The sequence below is a fragment of the Capricornis sumatraensis genome, chromosome 4 (genome assembly GCF_032405125.1).
Source record: "Capricornis sumatraensis isolate serow.1 chromosome 4, serow.2, whole genome shotgun sequence".
NCBI classification, from domain to species: domain Eukaryota; kingdom Metazoa; phylum Chordata; class Mammalia; order Artiodactyla; family Bovidae; genus Capricornis; species Capricornis sumatraensis.
This window is the reverse complement of record NC_091072.1, coordinates 118,836,053-118,862,689: the sequence shown is the minus strand read 5'-3', so window position 1 is coordinate 118,862,689 and position 26,637 is coordinate 118,836,053. Positions and strand designations below refer to the sequence as shown.

At 55.7% G+C, this 26,637-nt stretch overlaps 1 protein-coding gene across 1 annotated transcript in view; it reads left to right on the top strand.

The window, feature by feature from the left end:
* Positions 1-25,262, top strand: part of MYH9 (myosin heavy chain 9) — an 85,268-nt gene extending 60,006 nt beyond the window's left edge. Inside the window, exons 15-41 of the mRNA XM_068970122.1 lie at positions 1,142-1,256; positions 3,510-3,703; positions 4,026-4,147; positions 5,428-5,497; positions 7,260-7,420; positions 8,271-8,379; positions 9,387-9,518; positions 9,985-10,191; positions 10,711-10,848; positions 11,468-11,591; positions 11,842-12,013; positions 12,782-12,994; positions 13,728-13,872; positions 15,103-15,309; positions 15,513-15,617; positions 15,882-16,034; positions 17,119-17,367; positions 17,506-17,718; positions 17,858-18,070; positions 18,359-18,520; positions 19,765-19,893; positions 20,771-20,859; positions 20,961-21,084; positions 21,300-21,508; positions 22,180-22,288; positions 22,393-22,565; positions 23,716-25,262. Coding sequence (XP_068826223.1) covers positions 1,142-1,256; positions 3,510-3,703; positions 4,026-4,147; positions 5,428-5,497; positions 7,260-7,420; positions 8,271-8,379; positions 9,387-9,518; positions 9,985-10,191; positions 10,711-10,848; positions 11,468-11,591; positions 11,842-12,013; positions 12,782-12,994; positions 13,728-13,872; positions 15,103-15,309; positions 15,513-15,617; positions 15,882-16,034; positions 17,119-17,367; positions 17,506-17,718; positions 17,858-18,070; positions 18,359-18,520; positions 19,765-19,893; positions 20,771-20,859; positions 20,961-21,084; positions 21,300-21,508; positions 22,180-22,288; positions 22,393-22,565; positions 23,716-23,848 — 4,170 coding nt within the window. The 3' untranslated portion in view covers positions 23,849-25,262. The remainder of the gene's footprint in view (positions 1-1,141; positions 1,257-3,509; positions 3,704-4,025; positions 4,148-5,427; positions 5,498-7,259; positions 7,421-8,270; positions 8,380-9,386; positions 9,519-9,984; positions 10,192-10,710; positions 10,849-11,467; positions 11,592-11,841; positions 12,014-12,781; positions 12,995-13,727; positions 13,873-15,102; positions 15,310-15,512; positions 15,618-15,881; positions 16,035-17,118; positions 17,368-17,505; positions 17,719-17,857; positions 18,071-18,358; positions 18,521-19,764; positions 19,894-20,770; positions 20,860-20,960; positions 21,085-21,299; positions 21,509-22,179; positions 22,289-22,392; positions 22,566-23,715) is intronic.
* Positions 25,263-26,637: the final 1,375 nt, after the last annotated feature.

The window sequence follows — 26,637 nt, the reverse complement described above, 5'->3', positions numbered from 1 at the left end:
AAAGCTGGTTCTTCTCAGGAAGTTGTGTTGCTTGCACAGAATGTGTAACACTTGGATGTGTGATGAGCTGGTCGGTCCTTAGCCTGCCCATCAGTGAGGATCGGTTATGAGAAACTTGTGCTGTCACAGTGGTGCTCCCAAGCCACCCGTGGTCCTCTCCTACCCTTCTGCATGTGGCCCTGCACTGTTCGGCCTCCCCTGCTTAGCTCCTTTGTCTCCTAAGGCTGTTAAAGCCACTCTTGATTTTAAACTACTTGTTAAGGAGATCTCTTTTTTCCTAGTTACCTGAGGTCATGCCCCCCTGAATGCCCACGTCTCCCGCCACCTTTGTTAGAAACGCAGGCAGGCTTTTGTTGCACTGTTGTAGGTGATGCAAAACCTGGGCACACCTGAAAGCCCACAAAGGGCTGAATGGTGAAACTGGCTGTGTGCATCGTCGTCCGGCCTGCACTGCTGTGCCCAGGAGGACAGATGCCAAGACACCCAACTCTAGGGTTTGTCCTCTCCCAGGAGGTCATTCTGCCTCTGGGGAGAAAGATGTCACAATCTTGCACCTCATCATTGACAGCCTTGCATGTGGGAAAACCTGCAGAAAAGGGCCAGGAGGGGACCACAGGCTGAGTTACGCTGTGTTGGTTAGGAAGCAGGCTGTGATGGCCAGTCACTCTGTTTGTATTGTTACAATATATAATGTTTTATTACTCTTGTTTTTGAGAACATATTTCAAAAAAGATAAGAATATATGCTCTGAGAAAACCTGAATATCCTGAAAAAAACAAAACAAAAATTACTTGTCCTGTTGCTAAAAGGATTAGGATTTTTTTTCCCTAACGTTCTTATTACTGTAAACATTTTTAAAAACAGAACATTCTACTATGTAGCTGCAACATAGTTTTCTTAGCCTGTTCCCTGCAGCCAGACTTTGGTGCTGTTTAAATATTTTGCCTTCACGTAACTCTGCAGAGAACATCTTGAGGCTTTCACCCTGATCACTCATTATTTCCTTCTTGGGGATGAAAATACCAGGTTGAGGGTCTTCGCTGTTCTTGATGTTTCCGCCCATGGGGTCAGCCTGCTGCCGTAGAGCCTGTGCGCACCAGTGTGCCCTGAGCAGCCTGTGACTAGAGGTCTGATCTTACAGGTGGATTACAAAGCTGATGAGTGGCTGATGAAGAACATGGACCCGCTGAATGACAACATCGCCACACTGCTGCACCAGTCCTCGGACAAGTTTGTCTCGGAGTTGTGGAAGGATGGTACGCTCTTGGCCCTCACCCTGCCTCCCCGTGCCCACAGCTAGGCCCTTTCCCTTCCTGGCCACTGGCTGAGTGCAGGGCTCAAGCCAGAGGGTTTGTGCCCACTTAGCTCCCAGGAGCGTGGGCTCCTCCAGCCCTGAGGGTCACCCTGTCCCTGAATCCTGATGTCCTTGAGCCCCAAGCATCCTTGAACTTCCTCTGGGGCAGAGGCTTCTCCAGACTCTGAGGCCACAGACCCTTCCCTTGTAGGGGGTCGTGCGGTGGCCCAGCACTTGGCCACCTGGATTCCGTCCAACTCCTCACTGCCTTCTTGCATCTCCTTGGTAGCCAGTACCTCTGGAAGCCGTTCTTTTCCTTGTTTCTGCCAGTTTCTCCTTCCCTCTGCCTGGGTTTTGCTTTAACCTCTCTGTTGCAGAGATGCAGAGCACCCAGAGAGCCTATTTCTATCAGCGCTTTCCTATCCTCCACCTAGAACCAGGTGACTGGCCGCCTGGCGCGGCGCCAACGTGTGCTGCACCCTGGGCTGCGTGGCTGGCGCTTTTGCTGAGCTTGCCTGCTCTGCCTGGCTGTTCCTGCCTGCCTGTGCTCCTTCCCTGGTCTCTGCCCTGGGCTTGTGTACAGGCTCTGGCCCCCTCCTCATCACAGGCCTCCAGTAGAAAGCCATGCCCATCTGGGCTGTGGTTTGATATTGACAGCTTCATGTTATAGATCTTAAAAGGAGAAAAAAAAATTCACAGTCCAACGTCCCCTTCAGAACTCCCCTCATGAAGGTGGCATCTCACCGCTTGGGTGGCTGCTGTGTCTCAGCACAAGGTGCTGTGTGTGTGCGCGTGCGTGCGTGCATGCGTGCGTGTGTGTGTGTGATGACTGCTGTATCCCAGCACAGGGTGCTGTGTACTGCTGTGTGTGTGTGTGCACTGCCGTGTGTGTGTGTGTGTGTGTGTGTGTGTGTGTATGTGGGCACTGCCGTGTGTGTGCGCGTGCATGCGTGTGGGCCCAGACACTTCAGTGCTGACAAGGGCACCTGTGTGTCTATGCAGCGTTACCTCTCCTCCTGGGCAGGGTCTTTTAGGGCCAAGACACCCTTACATGAAATGACCAGTTGTTTGGGGGTGTGTTCAACCTTCCTCTGGACAACCTGAGTGACTTTCACAAGCCACCCAGTCCCAGGACACCTTTGGTGGCCAGAGGGGCCCTGTGGGGGCTGCAAGAGGTACAGTTGCCTCCTGTTTTAACTGAGGGGTTCATTGGGTCTATCCTCACTCCTGGCTTCCCTCTTGTTGCTTTCAAATAAAAGAGATCTGGCCACAAAGAAACAAGAACCTGACTTTGTCATAGAATTCTTAACTTTTGCATCCAGCAATGGAAGTCTTCAAATTTAATACTGGCTCTGGTGTCAGCCTGACCTCAGATCACTGGCCACTTAGGTTGGGCTTGCTCATCATTTGGCTTTTGCCGAGGAGGAGGCGGTTCATTTCATTGTTCTGGGCAGGAGCCACGGTGATGAGGGCTGCTTCCTTGGAGGGTTGGTCTAGATGAGAAAGACCCGTGATCTTGGAGACCAGGCGAGACCTGAGAGGGAGAAGGATCCTCGGCCTTTGGGGTAGCCGTGGGCAGCATGGTTCTCTGGAACTCTCTGCCCTGGCACCGTGCATGTTGCTCTAGGCCCCTGATGTAGAGAGCTCTGCATGGGGGGATTGCTGACAGAGAGAGGGTGGGCCAGACTCCTGCAGGCTGAGTAGCTTTAGAGCTCCTGCCTTCTGACCTAGCCCAGTGCTCTCAGGTAACGGTCAGTGTGTGTTCAGGATACTGGTCTGCTTTTTTCAAATGACTGAATGGAGTATCGGGTTCCTGTCAGTCAAGTCTGAACAGCTCCTCAGAGCCAGGCTAGTGGACCAGCTCTGCTCACTCCTCCAGAATGCATCATCAGCTCTTGTGTCTCTGGGTTAGGAGCGTCCCAGGGTGGCTGAGATAAGTGACAACGTGGAGTCAGCCTTCACGAATGTGCTTCCCCACTTTGCGGCTGTGCAATCTTTCCAAATCCTTTCCTCCTCCCTCCTCTCTGCTCACAAGGTCACCTTTGCTCTCAGCCTTTGGAGATGACCTTAGCCTGCTTCGTAAGCTCCACGTAGAAACGGCCTGCCACTCTGTAGTCTCCTCTTTCTCTAATCAGATTGGCCTGTCTGTCTGTCCCGCCCCTCTGCCCTGGCCCGGACTGCCGGGTACTCACGTGCTCTTGCCTATTCTCTCCAGTGGACCGCATCATCGGCCTGGACCAGGTGGCTGGCATGTCGGAGACGGCGATGCCCGGGGCCTTCAAGACACGCAAAGGCATGTTCCGCACGGTGGGGCAGCTGTACAAGGAGCAGCTGGCCAAACTCATGGCCACGCTGCGGAACACCAACCCCAACTTCGTCCGCTGCATCATCCCCAACCACGAGAAGAAGGTGCGGCTGCTTGGTAGTGTGGCGCGGGCCGCCCAGCCCTCGTCTGTCTCCCTGAGCAGAAACCCCTTGCCGGCGGCACACAGCGCCATTGGTTCAGTCACCCTGCCGGCTGGCTCGGGCACTCTTAGGGTACAGCCTGCCCATAGAGCCTGTGTTTCTGCCTCAGACCTGGATCATGTAACAGCTGTCACTACTATGGGTGGGCGGGCAGTGACTGCTTCTTCCTGGGGGCGGTGTGTGTCCTGTTGTGTCCAGAGGGGCCCGCCCTTTCTCCATCAGTCCCACGGCACACAGAAGAGCACGTGCATGGTTTCTTTCCTAGGCCGGCAAGCTGGACCCTCATCTGGTGCTGGATCAGCTGCGTTGCAACGGGGTTCTCGAAGGCATCCGGATCTGCCGCCAGGGCTTCCCCAACCGCGTGGTCTTCCAGGAGTTCCGGCAGAGGTGAGTGGAGAGCCTTTAGTAGGGGAGCCGCCTCCTCGTCCACACTGAGCTGGGGTCCTCTGTGCCACGCGCCACGTGAGGAAGGACTTCCTGTTTTGTTGCTTAAATGCAAGTTATCACGTTGGCTTCCGCTCCCAGTCACTGTGGGGGCCGGGTGCTGTTTGCTATAATTAGAGGAGCTCTGAAAAGACATTAAAGGAGGATCAGCTGGAGCCTTGAGTATGAAAAAAATCGATGGAATTGGATGTCTGCTGTGTGTGCGGAGGGGGACAGTCGTGACACCGGCTTATTTGCCTAATGACGTGTTTAGCCCTGGTTGCTGTCTGTCGCAGCCCTCTGGTTAATTTCTTGGACCACCCCGTTGATTAGCGGTTCTCTGCAGCATCTCAGCAGAGATGGGCTTGGTCGTGTTCACCAATTGTGGTCTGTTATATAGACAGAGATTGTTAGGAAAACGTTCTGCAGCAAATGATTTTCTCTTTGTACTCAATATATGGCATTTATTTCGTTTTTTTCCTTCTTGGTAACAAATATGGAGGATGTGTTTGGAAGTGGGAAATGGTGGCTTTAGACATAGCATGACTTGATTTTTTTCTGACAATGCCTGAACTCCACATATCTTTCTAATCATGAGATCATGAGGTGTTTTCTGATTTGTATCAGATGATATTTGTAAAACTGCTGCAGCTAAGTCGCTTCCGTCATGTCCGACTCTGTGCGACCCCAGAGATGGCTCCCCCGTCCCTGGGATTCTCCAGGCAAGAACACTGGAGTGGGTTGCCATTTCCTTCTTCAGTGCAGGAAAGTGAAAAGTGAAAGTGAAGACACTTAAGTTGTGTCTGACTCTTAGCGACCCCATGGACTGCAGCCTACCAGGTTCCTCTGTCCATGGGATTTTCCAGGCAAGAGTACTGGAGTGGGATGCCATTGCCTTCTCCGATTTGTAAAACTAGACATTTAATTTAAAAAACTTCCGGGGCTAAAGATGCAGGTGCTGCTTAGCAGTTAGTAAGCCCACTTCAGAGCTCACCCATAGGTGAATGAAACAGTCTGACATAAGTTTCCATTCACTTTCTGGAAAATGCCAGGCCTTCCTCGTGCCGTTCAGCCTCAGGAAAGAGCAGGATATGATTCTCTGAATGTCCCCTTTCCCTCAGACACTCTGTGGAAAGAATCCTACACCTGCTCCACTGTAGGGATGGCCCTCGTCTTGTGGATATTCCAGGCCACATAGAATCCGAGCGAAGGGTGTACTGACCTGTCGCCCTTTTCCTCCTCAGATACGAGATCCTGACTCCAAATTCCATTCCTAAGGGCTTCATGGACGGAAAGCAGGCGTGTGTGCTCATGGTGAGTGGGCTCTTCTGGTGGGTGACATGTGGCTGGTATGAACACCCAAGTGGCCAGCGCCCACTTGCCTGCTCAGGGCCCTTTGGATCTGTTGACGCCTGTGCTCTCTTGATCCTCCAGTGAGCCTGTTCTGGTTCTGCCAGGCGCACTGAGCATCAGGTGGTCGGGATGGTGTGTGGGAGTGGGGAGGGGAGGAGGAGGCCAGGGCTCAGAGAGCAAGGCTGTGGTGTGAGGCGAGACCCTTCCTTCTGGGCACATTTGGTTCTTTCTTGCTCCCATCTCCTCTAATCTTCACAGGGGGCAGCTCACCACCAGGGCCCCACAACTGGCCCAAAGCTAGCAGAGTCTGAGTTTCTGGCCCTTTCCTCTCTTCCCCGCCACTGGCCAGTGTTCAACTGGCAGTGGGCACTGGATTGTGCTTAGTGAATGAAGGCCCTGAGATGACCCAGTGGCCACGCTGGGGCTCTACCCACTCGGTCATTTTTCTGCTTTGCAGACAGGCATCTGGCTGGGTCTCATGTGTCCAGGGTCAGCAGCCAGCACCCCCTGCTTTCTTTACTTTGCATCTTTGCCAAAGAGTCAGCAGAGGATGGGTGGGCATCGGGGAGGAAAGAGAAAAGGGAAGAAAAATTCAATACCACCTTTGTTCAGAGCAGCCCTGTAAGGGACGGGGAGGTGGAGCCTAGAGAAGGAGGGAGGAGACAGGGGTCTCTGCTCTGCAATGCTTGTCACCCGGTGGAAGGGAGGTGTGAAGGACAGAGGTACGCCCCAGCTCGTGTTTGGGCCACTGTTTCTCTGGAGACTCAGCTACTGGTCAGTGAGGGGTGTCCCCCTTTTAGACACAAGCAGGTTTCCTCCCTCTAGCTCTGTAGGGAAGACAGTCGGCCAGGTCGTCACGACGGGAGGTGGGGCACCCAGCGATTCTGCCCTCCCTGGCCTGCCCTTCTCCCAGGGCCTCCTCCAGACCTGCAGGGCCTTTCGTTGAGCATCAAGGGCCCGAGATTCCTCTTACCCTATTCAAGGCTCTGCCTCTTGGAGCTTGTTCTAAATCCCCTCTCTCCCAGGCAGACAGATGGACAGACAGATTGTTACCAGTGGGCTTAATAAGAGAGCCTTGTTAGTGTACCGAAACAGCCTTGTGATGGTAACGATACATTGGCTAAAGCTCATTCAGCAATGGTCCCAAGTGTGACCCCGTGCTCAGCGCCTTGTGTGCCTTCTTCTGGTTTCATTCCCACAGCTCTGCTAGGAAGGAAGTTCTATTTATTTGCTTTGTTAACTTATCTTTTAATTAAAGAGACCATTATTTCCATTTTACAGCTGCGGAAATGTGAGCCCACAAAGCTTAAGGCCTGGGGTCACCTAGTTAGTATTTGATCCTGGTCTGAGCTGGAGTTGGTGCTGGGCTTGGACAAAGCAATGATGCTTGACCACCTCTGCTCAGAGGGTGACCTGACTGGGTGCTTGTAGAACAGGCCTGTAGTGAGGGGGTGGGGCAGAGAAGAAAGAGGAGACCTACAGGGTCCCTTCAGGGCTGAGATCCTGTGTTTCTCTGAAAGTCTGACTCCTTACTTGCCCCTTGCTGGACCCCACCTTCCCCATACTGGCGTTTCCCCAGCTCCACTTTCCCTGCACCAGAAGGCTGCTCATAGAGCAACAGGGCCAGCCCCGGCTCCAGGCCCCTTCCCTGGCCTTGGCCTTGCTCCAGGGGTCCGTGGTGGTGGGGGTGGCACATGGTCAGCAGCCGGCTCTCCTCCTCTAGATCAAAGCCCTGGAGCTCGACAGCAACCTGTACCGCATTGGGCAGAGCAAGGTCTTCTTCCGGGCCGGTGTACTGGCCCACCTGGAGGAGGAGCGGGACCTGAAGATCACCGACGTCATCATTGGCTTCCAGGCCTGCTGCAGGGGCTACCTGGCCAGGAAGTGAGTCCCGGGACGCCCACACCTTGCTCGGGACTCCCAGCTCCCCTGTAGTGGAGGGCACTGAGGAAGTGGGGCCTGGGCGCCCTCATGGCAGGAGGTGTCCCCTGGGGAGAGCCACATAGCTTTCCCTGCCCTCTGCTTCCTGGATTTCTGCCTGAGGTTTAAAGTGAGCTGGAGGAAGGAGTGACTGTGTTCAGATTTTCTCTCCAAGAAAGCCCCTGCCTCCCACTGTTCCTCCCTGTGTCCCTCTGTAGGGGTGACACCCAGAGCCGGCTGTCCCCAGAGGACCGTGAGCTCCGAGGAGGAGGTGCCCTTGAGTACTGGCAGCTCTTGTGGGGTCAGGGGCTGACTTGTGCAGGACAGTGGGCGGGGCAGCTGCACATTTGCCCCTTGACTCCCCTGTGTCTGGGCTCTGGGGCGTCTGTTCCAGCCTGAGCTCTGAACGTTGTGGAGAGAGCATGAGTGTGGGTGTTTGGACAGATGGACATTTGCAGGACCTGAGCTGCTGACGTTCTCTCCCCAACAAAAGCCCCAAGGTTGTGGGTGACACGAGGGTGGGGCGCTGCAGTTGACAGGTGGCCTTAATGACCAGTGGTTACACGTGACTCTGTAGCGACCTCACTCACCCTTTAGTGAAGGAAGGTGGTTGTGACCTTGTCCTGGTCACCACTGCGAGGTCACCTGTAGGACTCCACCCCAAGCCTGCCTCCTTCCCCCCACATCTATTTTGAAGTGCTCCCGGCAGGGGTCGGTCCCTCCAGAAAAGCCCCCAGGAGCGAGGTCAGGACTGTGGGCAGGGAGGTTGGCCGGCCCCCGCCTGGAGGCGCTGACGGTGACCCTCGCCCCACAGGGCCTTCGCCAAGCGGCAGCAGCAGCTGACGGCCATGAAGGTCTTGCAGAGGAACTGCGCCGCCTACCTCAAGCTGCGCAACTGGCAGTGGTGGCGGCTCTTCACCAAGGTGGGTCTGGAGGGCTCCGCGTGGCACAGGGACGAGCAGGCCTCACGCTGGCCTCCTGCGGGGCTCAGGCCCCAGGGCTGGCACTTTGCCCTTGTGTCTCCAAACCCAGAACTTGACCCAGGATGTTCCTGCCCTGTGGGGTCTAGAGGGGCGTGAGCTGGGGTATGTGTCCAGCGTGGATGGCCGAGGTGCTGTGGGGCTGGGCTGGAGCAGCTCCAGGGGCAGCTCCTGGGATGTCAAGGCCCTGCCTGCCCACCCGGCTCTGTGTGATGACAGGGCTGCCCACTCAGGAAACCGTGGTCTGTATGGTGGCTAGGTCCTCCCTAGCCTTTACAAAAAAATTCTCTTGTATTTAATGTTGGTCAAGCTACTTTTGTTTATGGTACATAATTTGTGGTAATTGCAAAATACCACACCAACAAAAAGGATAAGTAAGAAAGTAAAAATTCACCTATAATCCCTTCAACCTTGAGCCAACATCAATATTGAATAGATGTTTCAATATTTATTCCGTTTTCTTTTAAACACTCCCATTAAATCTCTGCTGTGTAAACCATACACCTTCTTACATAGCTGAGCTTTTTGACTTGTGTAAACATTTTTTTTTTTTTGCATTTTCCATTTAAAATTTTTTCATGAGCATAATTTTTTAAAAGTCAGCGCACTGTTCCCTAGAGATGTTTCATAATTTATCTGGCTACTTTTCCATCAGTGGACCTATATTTCTTTGCTAAATGTTCACTGTTGTAAACAATGCTGTTCTGAAAATCTTCACGCACATACAGGGCTAGTTTCCCTGAATTGTAATTAGTGGGTCAGAGGCCTATGGAGCACAGCACCAGATTGATTTCCTGAAAAGCTGTACCCGGGCATACCTGCTCCGCCCAGGGTCCTGCCTGCTCCTTGTTCTCGTGCCCTGGCGCCTCCCCAAGTGAGGAGAAAGCCCCCACCTCTCGGCCTGGACGGGCCTCTTTCCCTGAGCTTGTCTCCTCCACCTCCTCTCCTAGGTTAAGCCGCTGCTGCAGGTGAGCCGGCAGGAGGAGGAGATGATGGCCAAGGAGGAGGAGCTGGTGAAGGTGCGGGAGAAGCAGCTGGCTGCTGAGAACAGACTCTCAGAGATGGAGACCCTCCAGTCCCAGGTGGGTGTCTGCAGACTGCCTGCGTAGTGCTGCCTCCTGCTGGCCACCAGGGCTACTGCTTAGCCGCTTCAGTTGTGTCTGACTGTGCAACCCTACGGGCTACAGCGTGCCAGGCTCCTCTGTCCATGGGATTCTCGAAGCAAGAATACTGGAGTGGGTTGCCGTGCCCTCCAGGGGATCTTCCCAACCCAGGGGATCTTCCCAACCCAGGGATCGAACCCGGGTTTCCTGCATTGCAGGCAGATTCTTTATCACTGAGCCACCGGGAAGCCCCGGTAGACAAAGCATAAACTTGGCATTGAAGGGAAACTGGGGGGTAATTTCCTTGATGCAGGATGTGATGTTTAGACATGCCTGGCAGCTTAAGCATCCTGAGATGGAGCCTTCGCTGGGGATCAGCTCTCCCATGGGGCCAGGCAGCCCGCAAGCAGCTGTCAGAGCCCACATTCCTTCTGTGTTCCCGCAGCTCATGGCTGAGAAGCTGCAGCTCCAGGAGCAGCTCCAGGCGGAAACGGAACTATGTGCCGAGGCTGAGGAGCTCCGCGCCCGTCTGACAGCCAAGAAGCAGGAGCTGGAAGAGATCTGCCATGACCTGGAGGCTCGGGTGGAGGAGGAGGAGGAGCGATGCCAGCACCTGCAGGCCGAGAAGAAGAAGATGCAGCAGAACATCCAGGTGCCTGGAGGAGGGGCCGGGCCGGGCCCAGGAGGGGAGTGGGGGCAGGGCGGGTGGGGAGCCCGGGTGTCCCAAGTGCTATGGGGGGGCAGTCTCTGTCCTGGGGGCAGCCTTGGGGAGGTGTTCTCTTTGAAGCAGTTTTTTTGTTGTTTGTTTGTTTTCTATGCTCTGTGGCTTGTGGGATCTTAGTTCTCGCTTGGCAGCGAGAGCTCGAAATTCTAACCACTGGACCGCCGAGGAATTCCCTGGCTCATTATTTCTGAAACCTGTCAGATGTTCATGAGCACTGCCCCGCTGAGCATTGAATCCGATTTAATTCCCCTCCTCTGTGATCACTCCGGCTGGTCTGAGGAGCTGAGGGTGGACACTCACTAGAGGTGGTCCCTCAGAACACATGACATTGTGTTGGAACCAGGACTTGGGGTTCTCATCCCTGCACCCCAGTTTTAAATATGTGACTCCACACGTGGGCACTGGGCCCCGTCCTGTCTGCTCACGGTTGCCCTGGCTTCGCGGCAGGAGCTGGAGGAGCAGCTGGAGGAGGAGGAGAGCGCCCGGCAGAAGCTTCAACTGGAGAAGGTGACCACTGAGGCCAAGCTGAAGAAGCTGGAGGAGGACCAGATCATCATGGAGGACCAGAACTGCAAGCTGGCCAAGGTGAGGCCAGTGGCTGGGCCCCTGTCAGCGTCTTCCTGGCCACAGATGATAGCTGGGCATCACTTTAGACGAGTGGGAGAGACCCCGTCAGGATGCTGACCTTCATCTCAGGAGGATGGGGGTGGCCAGCTTCACAGGGCAGGATGGCTGTCCAGAACCCTGCCATGTGGGGGGTAAGCAGGCTGTGTGGTCGCTGTTGCGGAATTAGGACTCCAATGGTGGCCACACAAAGCAGAAAGTGAGAAGAGTAGCGGGACTTTAGGGGATGAGGAAGGGCGAGGTCGCAGGCATTGAGAAGGTAGCGCCCTCCTGCCCCAAGTTCTCTCACTGACACTCACCATCACCTGGGAGGTCTTTTTACCTGTGCAGAAAGGGATAATACAGGAAAGGGCTTGGGCACCCCGTTTATGGGTCCCAAGGAAGCTTACCCAGCTGTTTCAGAGGAGTTAGTGACTTTAAAAATGACCCCTTTGATTTGAGAAATCCTAATGCACTTGACAAGTGTTTAAGGCCCTGCCCCTCCATTCAGACCTTAGTGTCTGGGTGAGTCATGCTTGAGGAGACCCAGTGCCTTTTGCACTCAACTAACTTTAAGCCCTGACCCACCCTCGCACCCCAGGAGAAGAAGCTGCTGGAAGACAGAATAGCCGAGTTCACCACCAACCTCATGGAAGAGGAGGAGAAATCGAAGAGCCTCGCCAAACTCAAGAACAAGCATGAGGCGATGATCACCGACCTGGAGGGTAAGTGGTGGGACGCAGGGACTGTTGGACTTGGGGTTGCCGGGGTACCCACCACTCGAGGACCAGCATGGGCCTCACTGCCAGGAGCTGGGGTGGCAAGTAGGTCTCCCGGGGCCTGTGGCATTCAGTCACTGCCCTCCAGACGTGGGACACGGCAGCTGCTCCCTGTGAAGCCTGGTATTTTATGTAAGATTGAAGACAAAGAGAAGCTACTGAAGACTCTCGGCATCTCTCCGCTCTTCCTTCTCAGAACGCCTGCGGAGAGAGGAGAAGCAGCGCCAGGAGCTGGAGAAGACCCGCCGGAAGCTGGAAGGAGACTCCACCGACCTCAATGACCAGATTGCCGAGCTGCAGGCTCAGATAGCCGAGCTCAAGATGCAGCTGGCCAAGAAGGAGGAGGAGCTCCAGGCCGCCCTGGCCAGGTGGGGGTCAGAGTATCAGGCCGGATGGCCAGTGCCTGTGTTCTCAGCAGGCTTCCTGCTGTGGTTCTTGGTGCATCAGTGAACTGTGGGCAGGCACTCCACTGTTGTCTGGGAAGCTAGTTTACAGCAAAGCGTTTTCTGTTCACTGAAAGTGCAGTCTGGGTCATCTGTAATCCTGCCCAGAAGTCATCTACGGTCCTAGTCATCCAATCACAGCAATTCTTTCTTTTATAAAATTTCATGGCTACAGGTATGCTTTTTAAAAATAGATTTCATTTGGGGGTGCATTTTTAAGTTAATAAGAAAATTGAGCAAAAGTTGTAGTGATTTCCCAAGAACCCGCCATTAGCAACTGCCCCCACAAGAGTGATACATTTGTTACAACTCATGAAGCTGCTCTAATGTTCGATTATCACCCTAAGTCCAGAGCACATTTGTGTTTCTAGTTTGATATTGTAATCATGGACTGTAGCATTTTATTTCCTTTTTGTTTTTTCATTTAACATTTCAATTAAAAAAAATGTTTAAAGCACTGAAGCTTAATTTGGAAAATGAAATTTTTCCTCTGTGAGGCTTTTGAAGTCTCCTAGTGGAATAGCCCTTAAGTCTTCCGGATGCCTCAGTGTCTTTGCCAAGAAGAGCTCCTAAGGGGCTATGATTGTCACCAGCAGGACTGGCTTCGGCTGCATCTCTCTAAGCCTTTTCTGCAGACTCTGCTCTCTGAAGGTGACAGCAACCTCATCCTGACGTTGGTGCTCTCTTTGGCAGAGTGGAAGAAGAAACCACCCAGAAGAACATGGCCCTGAAGAAGATCCGGGAGCTGGAATCTCAGATTTCGGAACTCCAAGAAGACCTGGAATCTGAGCGTGCTGCTAGGAATAAAGCCGAGAAGCAGAAACGAGACCTCGGGGAAGAGCTGGAGGCTCTGAAAACGGAGCTGGAGGACACTCTGGATTCCACAGCTGCGCAGCAGGAGCTCAGGTGTGCCTTGGGGCTGACTGCCTCATCACTGAGGATGGGGGTGGTGGTGCAGGGAAAGGGGGCCCCTGGCCTCAGAGGGGGGACCCCAGGGCCTCTGCACACACACAGTGTGGCCTGTTGTCATGGAGCCTGGAAGCTCCAGGAGATCGTGAGGGACTGGGAGGCCTGGTGTGATGTAGTCCGTGGAGTTGCAAAGTGTCAGACACAGTTTAGTGAGTGAACAACAAGAACAGATGGAAGCTGATGGTGCCTCAGCAGCTTCTCTCTAGAGCTGAAGAACCTGGCTTGGAGTTGGGCTGAGGCAAGGGTGGGCTTTAAGGCTGAAAGGCTGCGGAAGCCCCTACAAGGTGTGTCTGTGGGGACTTCCTGGCTCCCTAGTGGTTAAGACTCTGTGCTTCCACTGCAGGGGGCATGGTTCAGTCGCTGGTCGGGGAGCTAAGCTCCAGCATGCTTTGTGGTGCAGCCAAAAAAAATCTTATAAATTACTCTTGGCTCCCCATATTTAGAATAAAATCCAATTCCTTGCATAAAAGGTCTATATTACATTTTTTTTTTTAATGGAGAGAAAAAAAGTGTGTCTGTGAGCCTGTGCTATAGGATGGACAGCTGAGGAGGGAAGCCAGCAGGCAGAAAGCTGCCTGGAATGGCCAGTGCTCCCCACTGGACTCTGTGCCGCCAGGGCAGCATCGCTCCTGGGCCCTGGCCTCCCTCCTGAAGGCGTTTCTCTGTTCAGGTCCAAACGTGAACAAGAAGTGAACATCCTGAAGAAGACCCTTGAGGAGGAGGCCAGGACCCATGAGGCCCAGATCCAGGACATGAGGCAGAAGCACTCGCAGGCCGTGGAGGAGCTGGCTGAGCAGCTGGAGCAGACGAAGCGGGTGCGTGGGCCCCCCGGGACTGGCTCCGTGAGGCTCGGCCACTGTGGGCCGGGGGGAGGGTTGGGGGACCCTCGCGTAGTCCAGGCTCCAGCCCTTCCTGACCGCGTGACCTGGGGGCTATACATGTCCCTCTGTGCTTCAGTTTCCTCTTCTGTGAGGGAGGCTAGTGAGAGCCCATTGCAGACAGTTACGTGAGAGTTGGAGTTGGTAACGTGTGACAGTGCGCAGTCAGTAAGGGCTCAGTAAGTTGTTCTAGTCTTACCATTATTATCCTGTTCAACACCCTGCCCAGACCAAAGCTTCATGGAATTGGAGTGACTCTGAAACAAGTCTCAGAGGGCCATTGGGTCCCTTTCCTGAAGCCCAGCCCTTCTTTAGAACACCTCCAACACATGGTCAACTGGAATCTTCAGGGAGAGCCCTGGGGATGTTGACCCGGCTGGTTTCTCAGCCAGGGGAGTGTGACCAGGCAGTTCCTGAACAAGCCCAGTCCTGCCTCCTGTGGTTTCCAGCTCACGGTCACCCTTGTTGGCAGCCCAAGAAGACAGAGGCTCTTCTGTGTGGCAGCCTGTACAATATTTTCAGAAACATGCCTTGTCCCTCTGTTTCCCTTTGACTTCCTCCTGGTTCTGGCCTTTTCCTCTAGCTGTTTTCACCCAAAGAGCTTTTGCATGCACTTGGGGTCTGGTTTACCCTTGAGCTTGCCTTTGATACTGTGACTGGCTTGATATAGAATAGATTGGGATTGTGTTTGTTCTGTAAACTTGGCTTTTATATTTTTTGGAAGAACATTTCAGTGTTATGGTGAACATCAAATTTCTAAGAGGCTTTCCTGGAAGTCTAACTATGAACAGTTATAGTTTCCCTAAGCCTATAATAACAATGCTAAAATCTTAACATCAGCAATGATAGTGTCTTGCCCTTGGACATTCCCTGTGCCCTGTGCGGGAGGCCAGGCAGGGATGGTTTGAGAGCCAGGGGAGCAGTGGTCCTCAGGTGAGGCCACGCGCCAGGCGTCCTGTCCCAGCTGGGTGATGAGTCCACATCAGGCCTGAGCCCTCCAAGTCCACGGTCCTCGCCAGCTCGCTGCCCCCTGGACTTGCCCAGTGTCGCTTTTGCTGCAGGGCAGCAGATTCCGAGTCTAGCTCCACCGGCTCTTTGATGATGTTGGGAAAACCAGCCTCATGTCACAGGCTCCCCCTTTTATGTCTTTGCTTTCTCTCCTCGCAGGTGAAAGCCAACCTCGAGAAGGCCAAGCAGACCCTGGAGAACGAGCGAGGGGAGCTGGCCAACGAGGTGAAGGTGCTGCAGCAGGGCAAGGCGGACACCGAGCACAAGCGCAAGAAGGTGGAGGCCCAGCTGCAGGAGCTGCAGGTGAAGTTCACCGAGGGCGAGCGTGTGCGCACAGAGCTGGCCGACAAGGTCTCCAAGCTGCAGGTGAGGCTCCCACCGGACTGCCTGGGTCCTGGCCCCTGCTGCCAGGGCCCCTGGTCTTCTCTCGCTCTCTCCATGACCCAGCTCATCTGTGAGCCCTCTGGGGTTCAGCCTGTGGCTCAGGTCCAGCATGGCTGAGAGAGCCGAGGTGGGCCCCAAGCAATCCTGGTCAAGCTCATGGGGCTTTGTCTCCCGTCCATGCACAGGTCGAGCTGGACAACGTGACGGGTCTTCTCACCCAGTCGGACAGCAAGTCTAGCAAGCTCACCAAGGACTTCTCTGCTCTGGAGTCACAGCTGCAGGACACGCAGGTAAGGGCAGCGATGGGCCCCCCTGCAGCTGTTCTTATCCTGGGAGGACCCTGTGCCCACACGGCCTTAGCTGCCAGGCCTCTGGGCCTTTCTCACAGTGTCCTCCCCAGTGTCCCCAGGCTCTCTGGGACCTCCTGGCTCCCAGATCTTTGCTGGCTGCCCTCTGAATCTGGGGCCTGCTTCTCTCTCCCACCAAGAGCATGGGGACCACAAGGCTCTGACAGTGTGGGTCCTGAGCCCTTGCCCTCCTTGTCGGCTGAGCAGGAGCTGCTGCAGGAGGAGAACCGGCAGAAGCTGAGTCTGAGCACCAAGCTGAAGCAGGTGGAGGATGAGAAGAACTCTCTCAAGGAGCAGCTGGAGGAGGAGGAGGAGGCCAAGCGGAACCTGGAGAAGCAAATCTCCACCCTCCACGCCCAGGTTCGGAGCTGGCTCCCCTCAGATCGCCCCGGAAATGGTGGTCGGAGCCTGCAGGCTGGGGAGCTTCTGGCCGGGTAGCCACCTGGACCTGGAAGCACAGCCAGGCCTCCCCAAGCTGGCCGCCCTCCCTCAGGGAGCTCCTGCCCTCCCCAGACCAGGGCTTACTCCTGGGGTCCCCAAGGAGGATTCAGGGATCCGTGAACTTGGCTGGAGTTCATCTTCATTCCACCAGTCTCCAGCTGACCCTCAGCATCCTGTTCCCTTCTGAATGTGGGCAACAAACCGTGATGGTAGCAGCACCTGTGGCCTGTTGAGTGGAAACCACTGGTCATTGTGTCTGAGCTGAGGCCAGGCTTTGGGAAGGTCACTGTGCTCCTTGCTACTCAAGAGCCTGCTCTCTGCTGTGCTGAAGAAGCACACCAGTTACCGAACCATTGTCTTAAAAATACCTGACAGCTGCACTCTTTCACAGTGGCTTCTTGGTGGTCCCACATATTTCGCTCTATGCCTATTAAAACATCGTCATGGGAAGGAGGCTGTGGTCTTCTCTAGACCCTGGAAGGATCTGGGGCCAAAGATAGATGGAGAGCCCTCTTGTGGATCCTGTCTTAGGACTTACTTAAATGTGCCCGCAGAGCTGCACCAGCTCAGGGGAGGGTGCGGAGTCGGGTCCACACCTGGGTGGGGACAGGGAGTGCGTTCCTGTGGTGGCGGCTGTGTGTCTGGGTGGGAGGAGGGGGCTGCGGGATGGACACCTATGGACCGGGGATGCCAGGCTACTGCCTGGGAGAGGGGAGGGATGGAGGCCCCCTATTCTGGGCCTCAGTCTTGGTACAAGTGGCTGGTCAGGTCAGGGTTGAGTGCCCTTTCCAAGCTGGCCAGCACGTCCACCTGCCTTGGGCTCCGTGTGCTAGGCACCTGCACTCTGTGGAGCGTCCCATTTCCCTGGCCCCAGAGGAATAGAGAAGCGGCTGGGAAGCTGTTTCCATAACTGAGTTGGCGCCCCATAACTCTGCTCGCAGTGGCAGCCCAGTTCCCGGAGCAGGTGCCAACTGGATCCTCCTTACTCCCTGCTCCCGCCCAGGTCACCGACATGAGGAAGAAGATGGATGACAGCGTGGGGTGCCTGGAGACGGCCGAGGAGGCCAAGAGGAAGCTGCAGAAGGACCTGGAGGGGTTGAGCCAGCGCTACGAGGAGAAGGTGGCTGCCTACGACAAGCTGGAGAAGACCAAGACGCGGCTGCAGCAGGAGCTGGACGACCTGCTCGTGGATCTCGACCACCAGCGGCAGAGCGTCTCCAACCTGGAGAAGAAGCAGAAGAAGTTCGACCAGGTGGGTGCCGCCAGTGCATCAGTCCCTCCTCCCTTCCGGCTGCAGATACCCTGCCGCGGGCAGAGGCTGCTGTCTGTCAGGCTCTGACCCTTTCCGAGAGCCCGTTGCTCGCACTCATGGTGCCCGCCTGTCCCCCAGCTCCTGGCCGAGGAGAAGACCATCTCCGCCAAGTATGCGGAGGAGCGTGACCGGGCGGAGGCGGAGGCCCGGGAGAAGGAGACCAAGGCGCTGTCTCTGGCCCGGGCGCTGGAGGAGGCCATGGAACAGAAGGCAGAACTGGAGCGGCTCAACAAGCAGTTCCGCGCCGAGATGGAAGACCTCATGAGCTCTAAGGATGACGTGGGCAAGAGCGTGAGTCCCTGAGCCCGTGGCCGGCTCTCGGGGTCGGGGGTGGCCTCCAGACACCAAGAGTTAGGGCCTCACAGACACTGGGGCCGGGGACCTGGGGGCATGGGTCCCCTCGGGGCCTGACCGGGACCCCTGGTGACAGGTCCATGAGCTGGAGAAGTCCAAGCGGGCCCTGGAGCAGCAGGTGGAGGAGATGAAGACGCAGCTTGAGGAGCTGGAGGACGAGCTGCAGGCCACCGAGGACGCCAAGCTGCGGCTGGAGGTCAACCTGCAGGCCATGAAGGCCCAGTTCGAGAGGGACCTGCAGGGCCGTGACGAGCAGAGCGAGGAGAAGAAAAAGCAGCTGGTCAAACAGGTGCGGAGGGCCTGCCTGCTCCCTGGGCAGAGGCGGGCAGGGATGCCCCAGAGTTCGGGGGCTCCTTTCTCCTTCCACTGGTCTGTGGGAGTGTCCTCCAAGTCCTTGCGTCCTAGTTCTCTGCCTGGGGGTTAGTGACCCCCTCTACCAGGGTTTTATGGTCAGTAATCCTCACTGTCCCTGGAGGCCCTGTGGACTCCCTGGGACTGGACCAAGCCCACCTGGGCCCTGAGCTGAGGCGGTGTCTTTGGGTCCGTCCGGGCCCCTGAGCTGTCGGCACCTCCCCAGGTGCGGGAGATGGAGGCCGAGCTGGAGGATGAGAGGAAGCAGCGCTCGATAGCTGTGGCCGCTCGGAAGAAGCTGGAGATGGACTTGAAGGACCTGGAGGCCCACATTGACTCAGCCAACAAGAACCGGGACGAAGCCATCAAGCAGCTGCGGAAGCTGCAGGTGAGCTCAGGCTGGTCTGATCCAGCTACAGACGGCAGCATTGGGCCCAGCACGGGGCTGGACAGTGCTGGGCTGGCCTGTGAGTGCTGGGAAGTGCCACATTCAAGGTCTTGGGTGTGGTGCAGTGGTAAAGAATCTGTCTGCACCGTGGGAGACCTGTGTTCGACCCCTGGGTAGGAAAGATCCCCTGGAGAAGGGAATGGCTACCCACTCCAGTATTCTTGCCTGGAGAATTCCACGGACAGAGGAGCCTTGGCGGGCTACAGTCCATGGGGTCAGAGTCGGACACAACCGAGAGACTAACACTACTGCTGCTACACAGATGCAGACCCAGAGGCCGAGTGGAGACAAAGTATTATAGTCAGAAGCAAACTTGCAGTAGTCAAAAATTGTTGAGTTCACATTAAACAAAGAAACAAGTGTAAAGCTAAAAGTGCAATGGCGTTACAGTCACTTAGTCACTTAGTGGCAGTTTTCTAGAATAAGCCAGACATGACTCAATCCAGCCTTAATGGACAGTGACAGAAGGTTCCAAGCTGATGAATCAGTGCAGCAGTCCAGAAACAGAACACATGCTTGGCCTTGTCAATAATTAAAAATAACAAGTTAAAAAAAAACAACCCAGCTCTGAGATGCCTCATTATACCCCGCAAACCAACAACAGTAACACATGTCAACATCTGGTGCTGGCAAGGTCGTGGGCTGTAGATGCATTGATGGTGGTAGTTTAGCTGGCACCACCTGGCCACACACAACAAAGCTTGTACCCTTGGGCCTGGGGAATCCCAGTTTGGGATTTACCTACAAAAGAAAAGAGAGGAAAAAAGTATGTCCCAGGATCTTTAGAGTTAGAATGAATCACAGGAGAACAAAGGACATAGGCTTATGTCTTGTGGTTGGGGCTAACCTGGGAGGTGGCCCTTGACCTGGAGCATGGGATCCAAGTCAACCAGAAGTGGTAGAAAGTAAACAGAAATGCAGCTGGGCTAACACACACCCAGGGCCTAACGCTGCCACAGGTGTCCTTTGTAAACCCTAATGGTCAAAGACTGCCAGTGGTGTAGAACAGAGACGTTTTGTCTTCCCTCTTGCCCTTTGATATCTGTGTGAGCTGAACATGGGTGCAGGCTGAGAACCAGCCACCGGTCCCTGTTGGTGAGGTGTCTTCTGGGGCTGGGGCAGGAGTGGGTGGTGCCTGGGAGTGGCTGGGGTGGTGGTGCCAAGCCTCTCCTCTCTGCCCCCAGGCCCAGATGAAGGACTACATGCGGGAGCTGGATGACACACGCGCCTCCCGCGAGGAGATCCTGGCGCAGGCCAAGGAGAACGAGAAGAAGCTGAAGAGCATGGAGGCCGAGATGATCCAGCTGCAGGAGGTGGGCCGGGTGCAGTGCGCCCTCTGACCAGCAGGTGGCAGCCCAGAGCCTCCACTCACCAGCCTGGGTCACCGAGGAAGGCTTTGAAAAATGGGCCAAGCTCCAGGCGTGGGCAGGGCTGGTTCTTGTTTTCTGAAAGGTTGCCGTGCAAGGTTTCATTAAGTTGGAAGGCTCCCTGGTGTGATTAAATTGTGTGTGAATTAAATTGTCACCATTTGGGGCCGACTCCCTTGCACAAGCCGGGGCTCTGTGGTAACCACCACTGCCCACTGTGACTTGCCGCCTGGCGAGCAGGGGGCCCTCCCACAGGCTTCCTGCACTGAATGTCCCCTGGCGGCCTCTCGCCTCATGCAAGGCTGATTGTGAAAGCATTCCCCAGGCTCCAGGCCGTCTTCTGCAGAGAGGATGCTGGCAGCCTGCTCCTGACTGGGCCAGGTAGCCAGGTTTCCTGTCAAGACTGGCTGTGCCCTCTTGCGCGCGTGTGCTTCTGGCGAGGCCTCCTCAGCCTCAGGGTGAAGCCCTCTCCCCTTCTGGCTTTCAGAGCCCTGGCCACCTGGCCTTAACTCATCTCTGTCCTGTCGCCCCTGCTTCCTGTCTCGTTGGAAGGCAGAGGGACCAGCATTCCATCAGGCCAGGGTGATTTCTTATTTGTTACAACACCCCTGGCTTAGTTTTTAGCTTAGATATGGGGGCTGTGTAAACAATGGTGCCTAAGCTGTGACCTCAGAGGGGCCCATGAGAATGGGCTTCATGGAGGAGGTAGGCCTGGGAAAGGGGTTTGAGAAGAGGAGGCCAGGGGCTCAGAGTACTGGGAATGGAGAGGGGGTGCTGCCGGCTGTGGGGACCCCCATGGGTCATTTCCGGGTTCCCGTGGCAGGAGCTGGCAGCTGCCGAGCGCGCCAAGCGCCAGGCCCAGCAGGAACGGGACGAGCTGGCCGACGAGATAGCCAACAGCAGCGGCAAGGGGTGAGCTGGGGCAAGCGTGGCGTGTTCCACTGGAGGAGGCGGTGGGTGTGGGGGCTCCCTGCCCCAGCTTAGCCCCTCTTACCTTTCTCCACCCTCCCCAGTGCCCTGGCGTTGGAGGAGAAGCGGCGGCTGGAGGCCCGCATCGCACAGCTGGAGGAGGAGCTGGAGGAGGAGCAGGGCAACACGGAGCTGGTGAACGACAGGCTGAAGAAGGCGAACCTGCAGGTGGGCAGCCGGGCCTCCCTCCACACCGGGGCCCCCAGCAGAAGCCATCCGATGCCTAGAGGAGGACATCCTGGTGCCTGCACCGTCTCCTTGGTTCCTCTCTTTCGGGGGTCGAGCTGCTTCTGAACCCTTCCCATTGGGCAGCTCCCTCTTCCGGGGGATCTGGTGATGAGGGTCCCCGCCTTCCTTGAGGTCACCAGCCCTTCTTCCCACAGATTGACCAGCTCAACACCGACCTGAACCTGGAGCGCAGCCACACCCAGAAGAACGAGAACGCAAGGCAGCAGCTGGAGCGCCAGAACAAGGAGCTCAAGGTCAAGCTGCAGGAGATGGAGGGTACTGTCAAGTCCAAGTACAAGGCCTCCATCACTGCCCTGGAGGCCAAGATCGCACAGCTGGAGGAGCAGCTGGACAACGAGACCAAGTGAGTGTCCCTCGCCCGCCACCCAGCACCATCTTTGGGCCTCTCTGTGTGCCCATCCCTGATGCTGTTTCCCCTGTCCTAAGAGGGGGCTCTCATCTTTTTTCCTGGGGCCTTTTGCTAGGGCTTTAGAGTTTGAAGAGGAACCCACGGCCCACTTCTAAAGTTGAGCCTGGTGACTCAGGGCTGAATCAGAGAGAGGTGGTAGTTCCTACTCCCTGGGCAGCCCATCTGTGGGCTCAGCAAGACAAACTTCTTTAGGGGTGAAAGTGAAAGTCACTCAGTCATGTCTGACTCTTTGCGACCCCATGGATTGTAGCCCACCAGGCTCTTCTGTCCATGGGATTCTCCAGGCATGAATATTGGAGTGGGTTGCTATTCCCTTCTCCAAGGGACCTTCCCAAGCCAGGGATCAAACCCGGGTCTAATGGGCATCAGTTGTTTTTTTTCCTAGCTTTATCTGTGCTCTCTGAGATGTATCACTTCCTTGAGCCTCAGTTTCCTCATCTGTGAAATGGGACCAATCCTAATGCCTTCATAAGAGCATTGATCAAGGCCTCCCTACAGGGGACAGGCCAGTGAGACCCAGATGTGGGTGGCCCAGTTTGTGGGTTTGTCCACCAGACCCTCTGAAAGAGCGGGTGCCCCTGAGCCACTGTGTTTGTGCCTCGCAGGGAGCGCCAGGCAGCCTGCAAGCAGGTGCGTCGGGCCGAGAAGAAGCTGAAGGACGTGCTGCTGCAGGTGGATGACGAGCGGAGGAACGCTGAGCAGTACAAGGACCAGGTGAGCTGGGGTGGAGCAGGGCCCTGCCCCGAGGCAGCTGAGAGCGGGGTGGGCCACTGGCATGTGGAGTCCTGACCTGGGCCCCTGGCCTTTCGTCTCTCCAGGCGGACAAGGCGTCCACCCGTCTGAAGCAGCTCAAGCGGCAGCTGGAAGAGGCGGAGGAGGAGGCCCAGCGGGCCAATGCCTCCCGCAGGAAACTGCAGCGAGAGCTGGAGGATGCCACTGAGACGGCGGATGCCATGAACCGCGAGGTCAGCTCCCTCAAGAACAAGCTCAGGTGAGCCCCGCCAACCGCCCCCCACCCCACTCCCTCACCCACACCCACCCCGCCACGTGACCCTTTCTCTTCCAAAAAGTTCCTTTGTCCTGAAAAGCAGAATTTCATCATGAGGCTGTTGTAAACTCAGTCCCTTTCTCAGCCCTGTCAGTGGGCAGGGCACTTATTGATACCAGAAGGGTGCTTTTCAGAGAGCCCTTCCTGGTTCTCCGGCCTCCTAGGCTGTAGCCCAGCCTTTTGAATAATCTCTCTGGGTGATTGATTCCCATCCTGCCTGAAAAGTCTGTCCTGTCACGGCTGAGAACGCTTAAGCCTGCTGAGAACGTTTTCAGGTTTTGGGAACTAGAAGTTGCTCAAGGCCACCCAGCCAGTCTCTGGCACAGCTCAGGTCAATCTTCCAACCCTGATCAGGTGGAGAGGGCTGATTGGCATTTCTCAAAGGAGTGTCCTGATCAGGCAGTGTGAAATGCTTGAGGCAGAGGGCCTTTTTTGTCGACATTCTCATTGTTGACCTCCTTTTCCCAGCGATCCTTTTTCTTTTTTCAAGCATAAAAGCAGCGGTCTAGTCAGTGTGCATGTTGCTGGTTTTCTTACCCGGGACTGGAAGAGATGCCCGTTTGTGTGCACTGCACTGTCGGCCTCTGTCTTATGATCTCACCTGTTTGGTACCAAGTGTGACCAGAGGGTGGTGTTTTGCAGAGGTGGCTCCTGCTGCTCTTGGGCCTCCTTCTGTTGTTTAGTCGCTCAGTCATCCCCGACTCTTTGCGACCCCATGGACTGCAGTCCAGCAGGCTCCTTTGTGGGATTCTCCAGGCAACAATACTGGAGTGGGTTGCCATTTCCTTCTCCAGGGGATCTTCCTGACCCAGGGATCGAACCCGTGTCCCCCATATTTCCTGCATTGGCAGGCGGATTCTTTACCACTGTGCCTCCTTTTAATCAGCCCCTATTACCTGACAATTTTTTGCTGGTGTTTGGGGTGAGAGCAGGAGCTTATCGTGAGCCCTCCTGTCCTGCCCCTGAGGCCCCCCGCCCCATTGCTTCTCCCCGTGGGATGTCAGGAGCTAGTCTTCCTCTGAGGTTGCTTTGAAACACATGAGCTGTGCTGTGGCCGCCTGCCAGCCTTGCTAACCGCTACCTCTGCCCCCAGGCGTGGGGACCTGCCGTTCGTTGTGCCCCGCCGAATGGCCCGGAAAGGTGCCAGCGACTGCTCGGATGATGAGATGGATGGCAAAGCCGACGGGGCAGAGGCCAAAGCCGCCGAGGCCAGAGCTGCCGAGTAACCGGCTCTTCTCCTGCTGCCTGGAGACGGACATCAGCGACTCCGCCTCCCCTCCCCAGCCCCCACAGCACCCCCTCCTCCCTCTGGGGACTGCTGTGACTGTGACCCCACCTTGTCCCCCCAGGCTGGGGACCTCAGGCCCCCCTCACCACCCCGCCTGTCCCCCAGGCCTCCTTGAGGGCGTTCGGCTTCCTCTGCTGCAGCCCCCCTGCTCCCCTCCACCCCCACCCCGAATCTGATACCAAAGAGTCAGGGTCCTGGGCCCGGGCCCAGGGACAGAGCGACCAGCCGGGTCTCCCGCCCTCTCGCCACAGAGCACAAGATGGTGAGGCGAGGAGGGCAGGAGCAGGCCTCCGGGGATGGGCAAGAGAGTTTTCTATGAATCTATTTTTCTTCAGACTAAGGAGTTTTGCTAGCCCAACGCCCCAGGAAGAGTTGTAACCTCCCGCCCCCCCTCCGCCACCAGCTGTCCCCTCTCCCTCCTTTGCTGTTGGCAATCACACTCGGTGACCTCACACCCTCTGCCCCACCGGCCCCCCTGCTCCCGTGGACTCTGGGTGGTCCAACATGAGCAGCCCCAGGGGGTCCACCTCTGTGCAGGGCACAGGATGCCGGGGGCAGGAGGGGAGGGATTTCCTCCCTACCCCGCTGGGCAGCGCCACTGTCCCCTTCCTGCTTCTCAAATGTCTCAAGTGCAATGATGACCCCTTCCCCTCCTTGGCCCAGGGCAGCCCATCCCTGCCGCAGCGGGGCTGTTGGGCTGAGCAGGCAGGGCCTAGGGGCCAAGCTGGAAAGGCCAGCAGTGGCCTCTCCCAACACTCTTGGGGACCAAATATATTTAATGGTTAATGGACTTGTCCCGAGTCTGACAGCCAGAGCAGTGGAAAGGGCCAGGACTGGGGCCCGAGGGTAGTTGATCAGCACCGTTGACTCAGTATAACTCAAGACGCTGCCGTCTGCACAGACATTTTTAAAAGAAACAGAAAACATTGTTGTCTTTTCTCCCTCTCACTGTAATTAGTGATGAAATTCCCAGTCTTCATCACTGCCTTTCCTTCAGAAGCACGTCTAGGAGAGAGTAGCTTGTCCTGTGCTGGTCTACACTGGTGGCTGGATTTCCTTGTATTCCTAACTATTCTGTATATGCTGCATTTAGACTTACTTATGGCAAAGAAGGCATTTTTTTTTTTTTTAAGGAAACAAACTCTCAAGAAATCATGAAGATATATTAAAGCTACATATGCCTAAAAAGCTCTGAATTCAGGTCCCAGTTGCTGTCACAAAGGAGTGGACAGAACTCCCACCCCCACCCTTTTTTTATATAATGAAAGTGCCTTAGCATGGTTGCAGCTGTCACCACTACAGTGAGCTGGTTTACAGATGTTTTCCACTGAGCGTCACAATAAAGAGATCCTTGTGCTACGAGACACGTGTCTGGGCTGTCTGTGCACGGGAGCAGGTGGCCTAGAGGGCACTGTATCTGGGCTCCCCTGGAAGGGACTGTGCTTTGCTTCTGCAGCAGGTACCTCCTTTGTGCAATTTCTGGAAGCTTCCAGGAGTGCAGCATGGTTGGGGCCAGGCTTTAATAGGGGGTGGTGGCCATGCAGAAAGGTAGGCTGGCCAGATTCAAGGATGCTACAAGTGTCTTCTAAATCTTGATTCCTTTCAGTTACTGAGCATGTACTATGTGTTGGACACTGAGCTGGCTCAGGGGCTAGAGACGCCAGCTTCTCGAGGTTCCTTAGTCATCAGACAAGGCAAAGCCTGCCCTCTGGAGGTTCGTCCCAGGGGCTGTAGAAGAAGGAATGAGGGAGTTGGTGCCTAAGCCTGTGGGTGCTGGGGCAGAGGCTTTCCAAGGACTGTCAGCTTTTGTTCCTTCATTCTTTCAACAAAGGCTGGGTGTAAACCAGGCCCCTCACCAGGCACTGGGAGTGTGAGGGCAGTAAAGACAGATGTCCCTGCAGTTGCAGGTGAGAGGGGAGGGAGAAAAGGCTTAGAGAAGGGATTGGGCTCGCACTTGATTCAAGATGTGGACTCTTAACAGCCTATCTGTATGCAGGCCTCCTCTCCCCCACCAACCCAGGTCACTGTTTGCCCAGCCTGGTTGCTCAGGAGAGCTGCAGGCTCCTAGACGATGCTTGCCAGGCCTCCAACAGCTGACCCGTCCAGCCTCTGAGCAGGTGCATTTTCAGGCCCTGGGAAAGGAGTGGCAGGAGGTGATGGGAGAGGTGGGTGAGGGCCAGCACTGGAGTCTGGGGCCCTTCTTCCTGTCAGCAGGGGCCACTCCTATAGAAGTTCTGGGGGCCTTCCCCGCCTGTCCCAGCTGGTGGTGCCTGCAGCGTTCCTTGGCTGCGGCTGCACCCCTCCATCCTGCCTCTGTCTCTTTGTGGCCTTCTCCACCTACTCTGTTGTCTCTGTGTCTCTTATAGGGATGCTAGTTATTGGATTTAGGTAATCAATGTTGATCTCAAGATATTTCACTCAAAGGATTTTCAGAGACATGTTTCCACCTAAGGTCAATACACAGTTGCAGAGATTAGGTCGTGGACATACTACTTGGGGAGCCACCATTTAACTCAGTACAGGACCCACAAATATTAGTTCTCCGCCTTGAGGTCCTGTGGATTGGCTGTTCACCTTGTGCCTGGGAAGTGCTGGGGGTGCCCGCTGCTGCACATCAGGAGGAAGGGAGCAGTCGGCTGCCTGACCGCCCACCATGCACAAGCATGAGAGCCCAGGGTCTGCAGATTCCAAAATCCCTTGTGGAAGGGAGGGGTCCTGGCTCCCTCT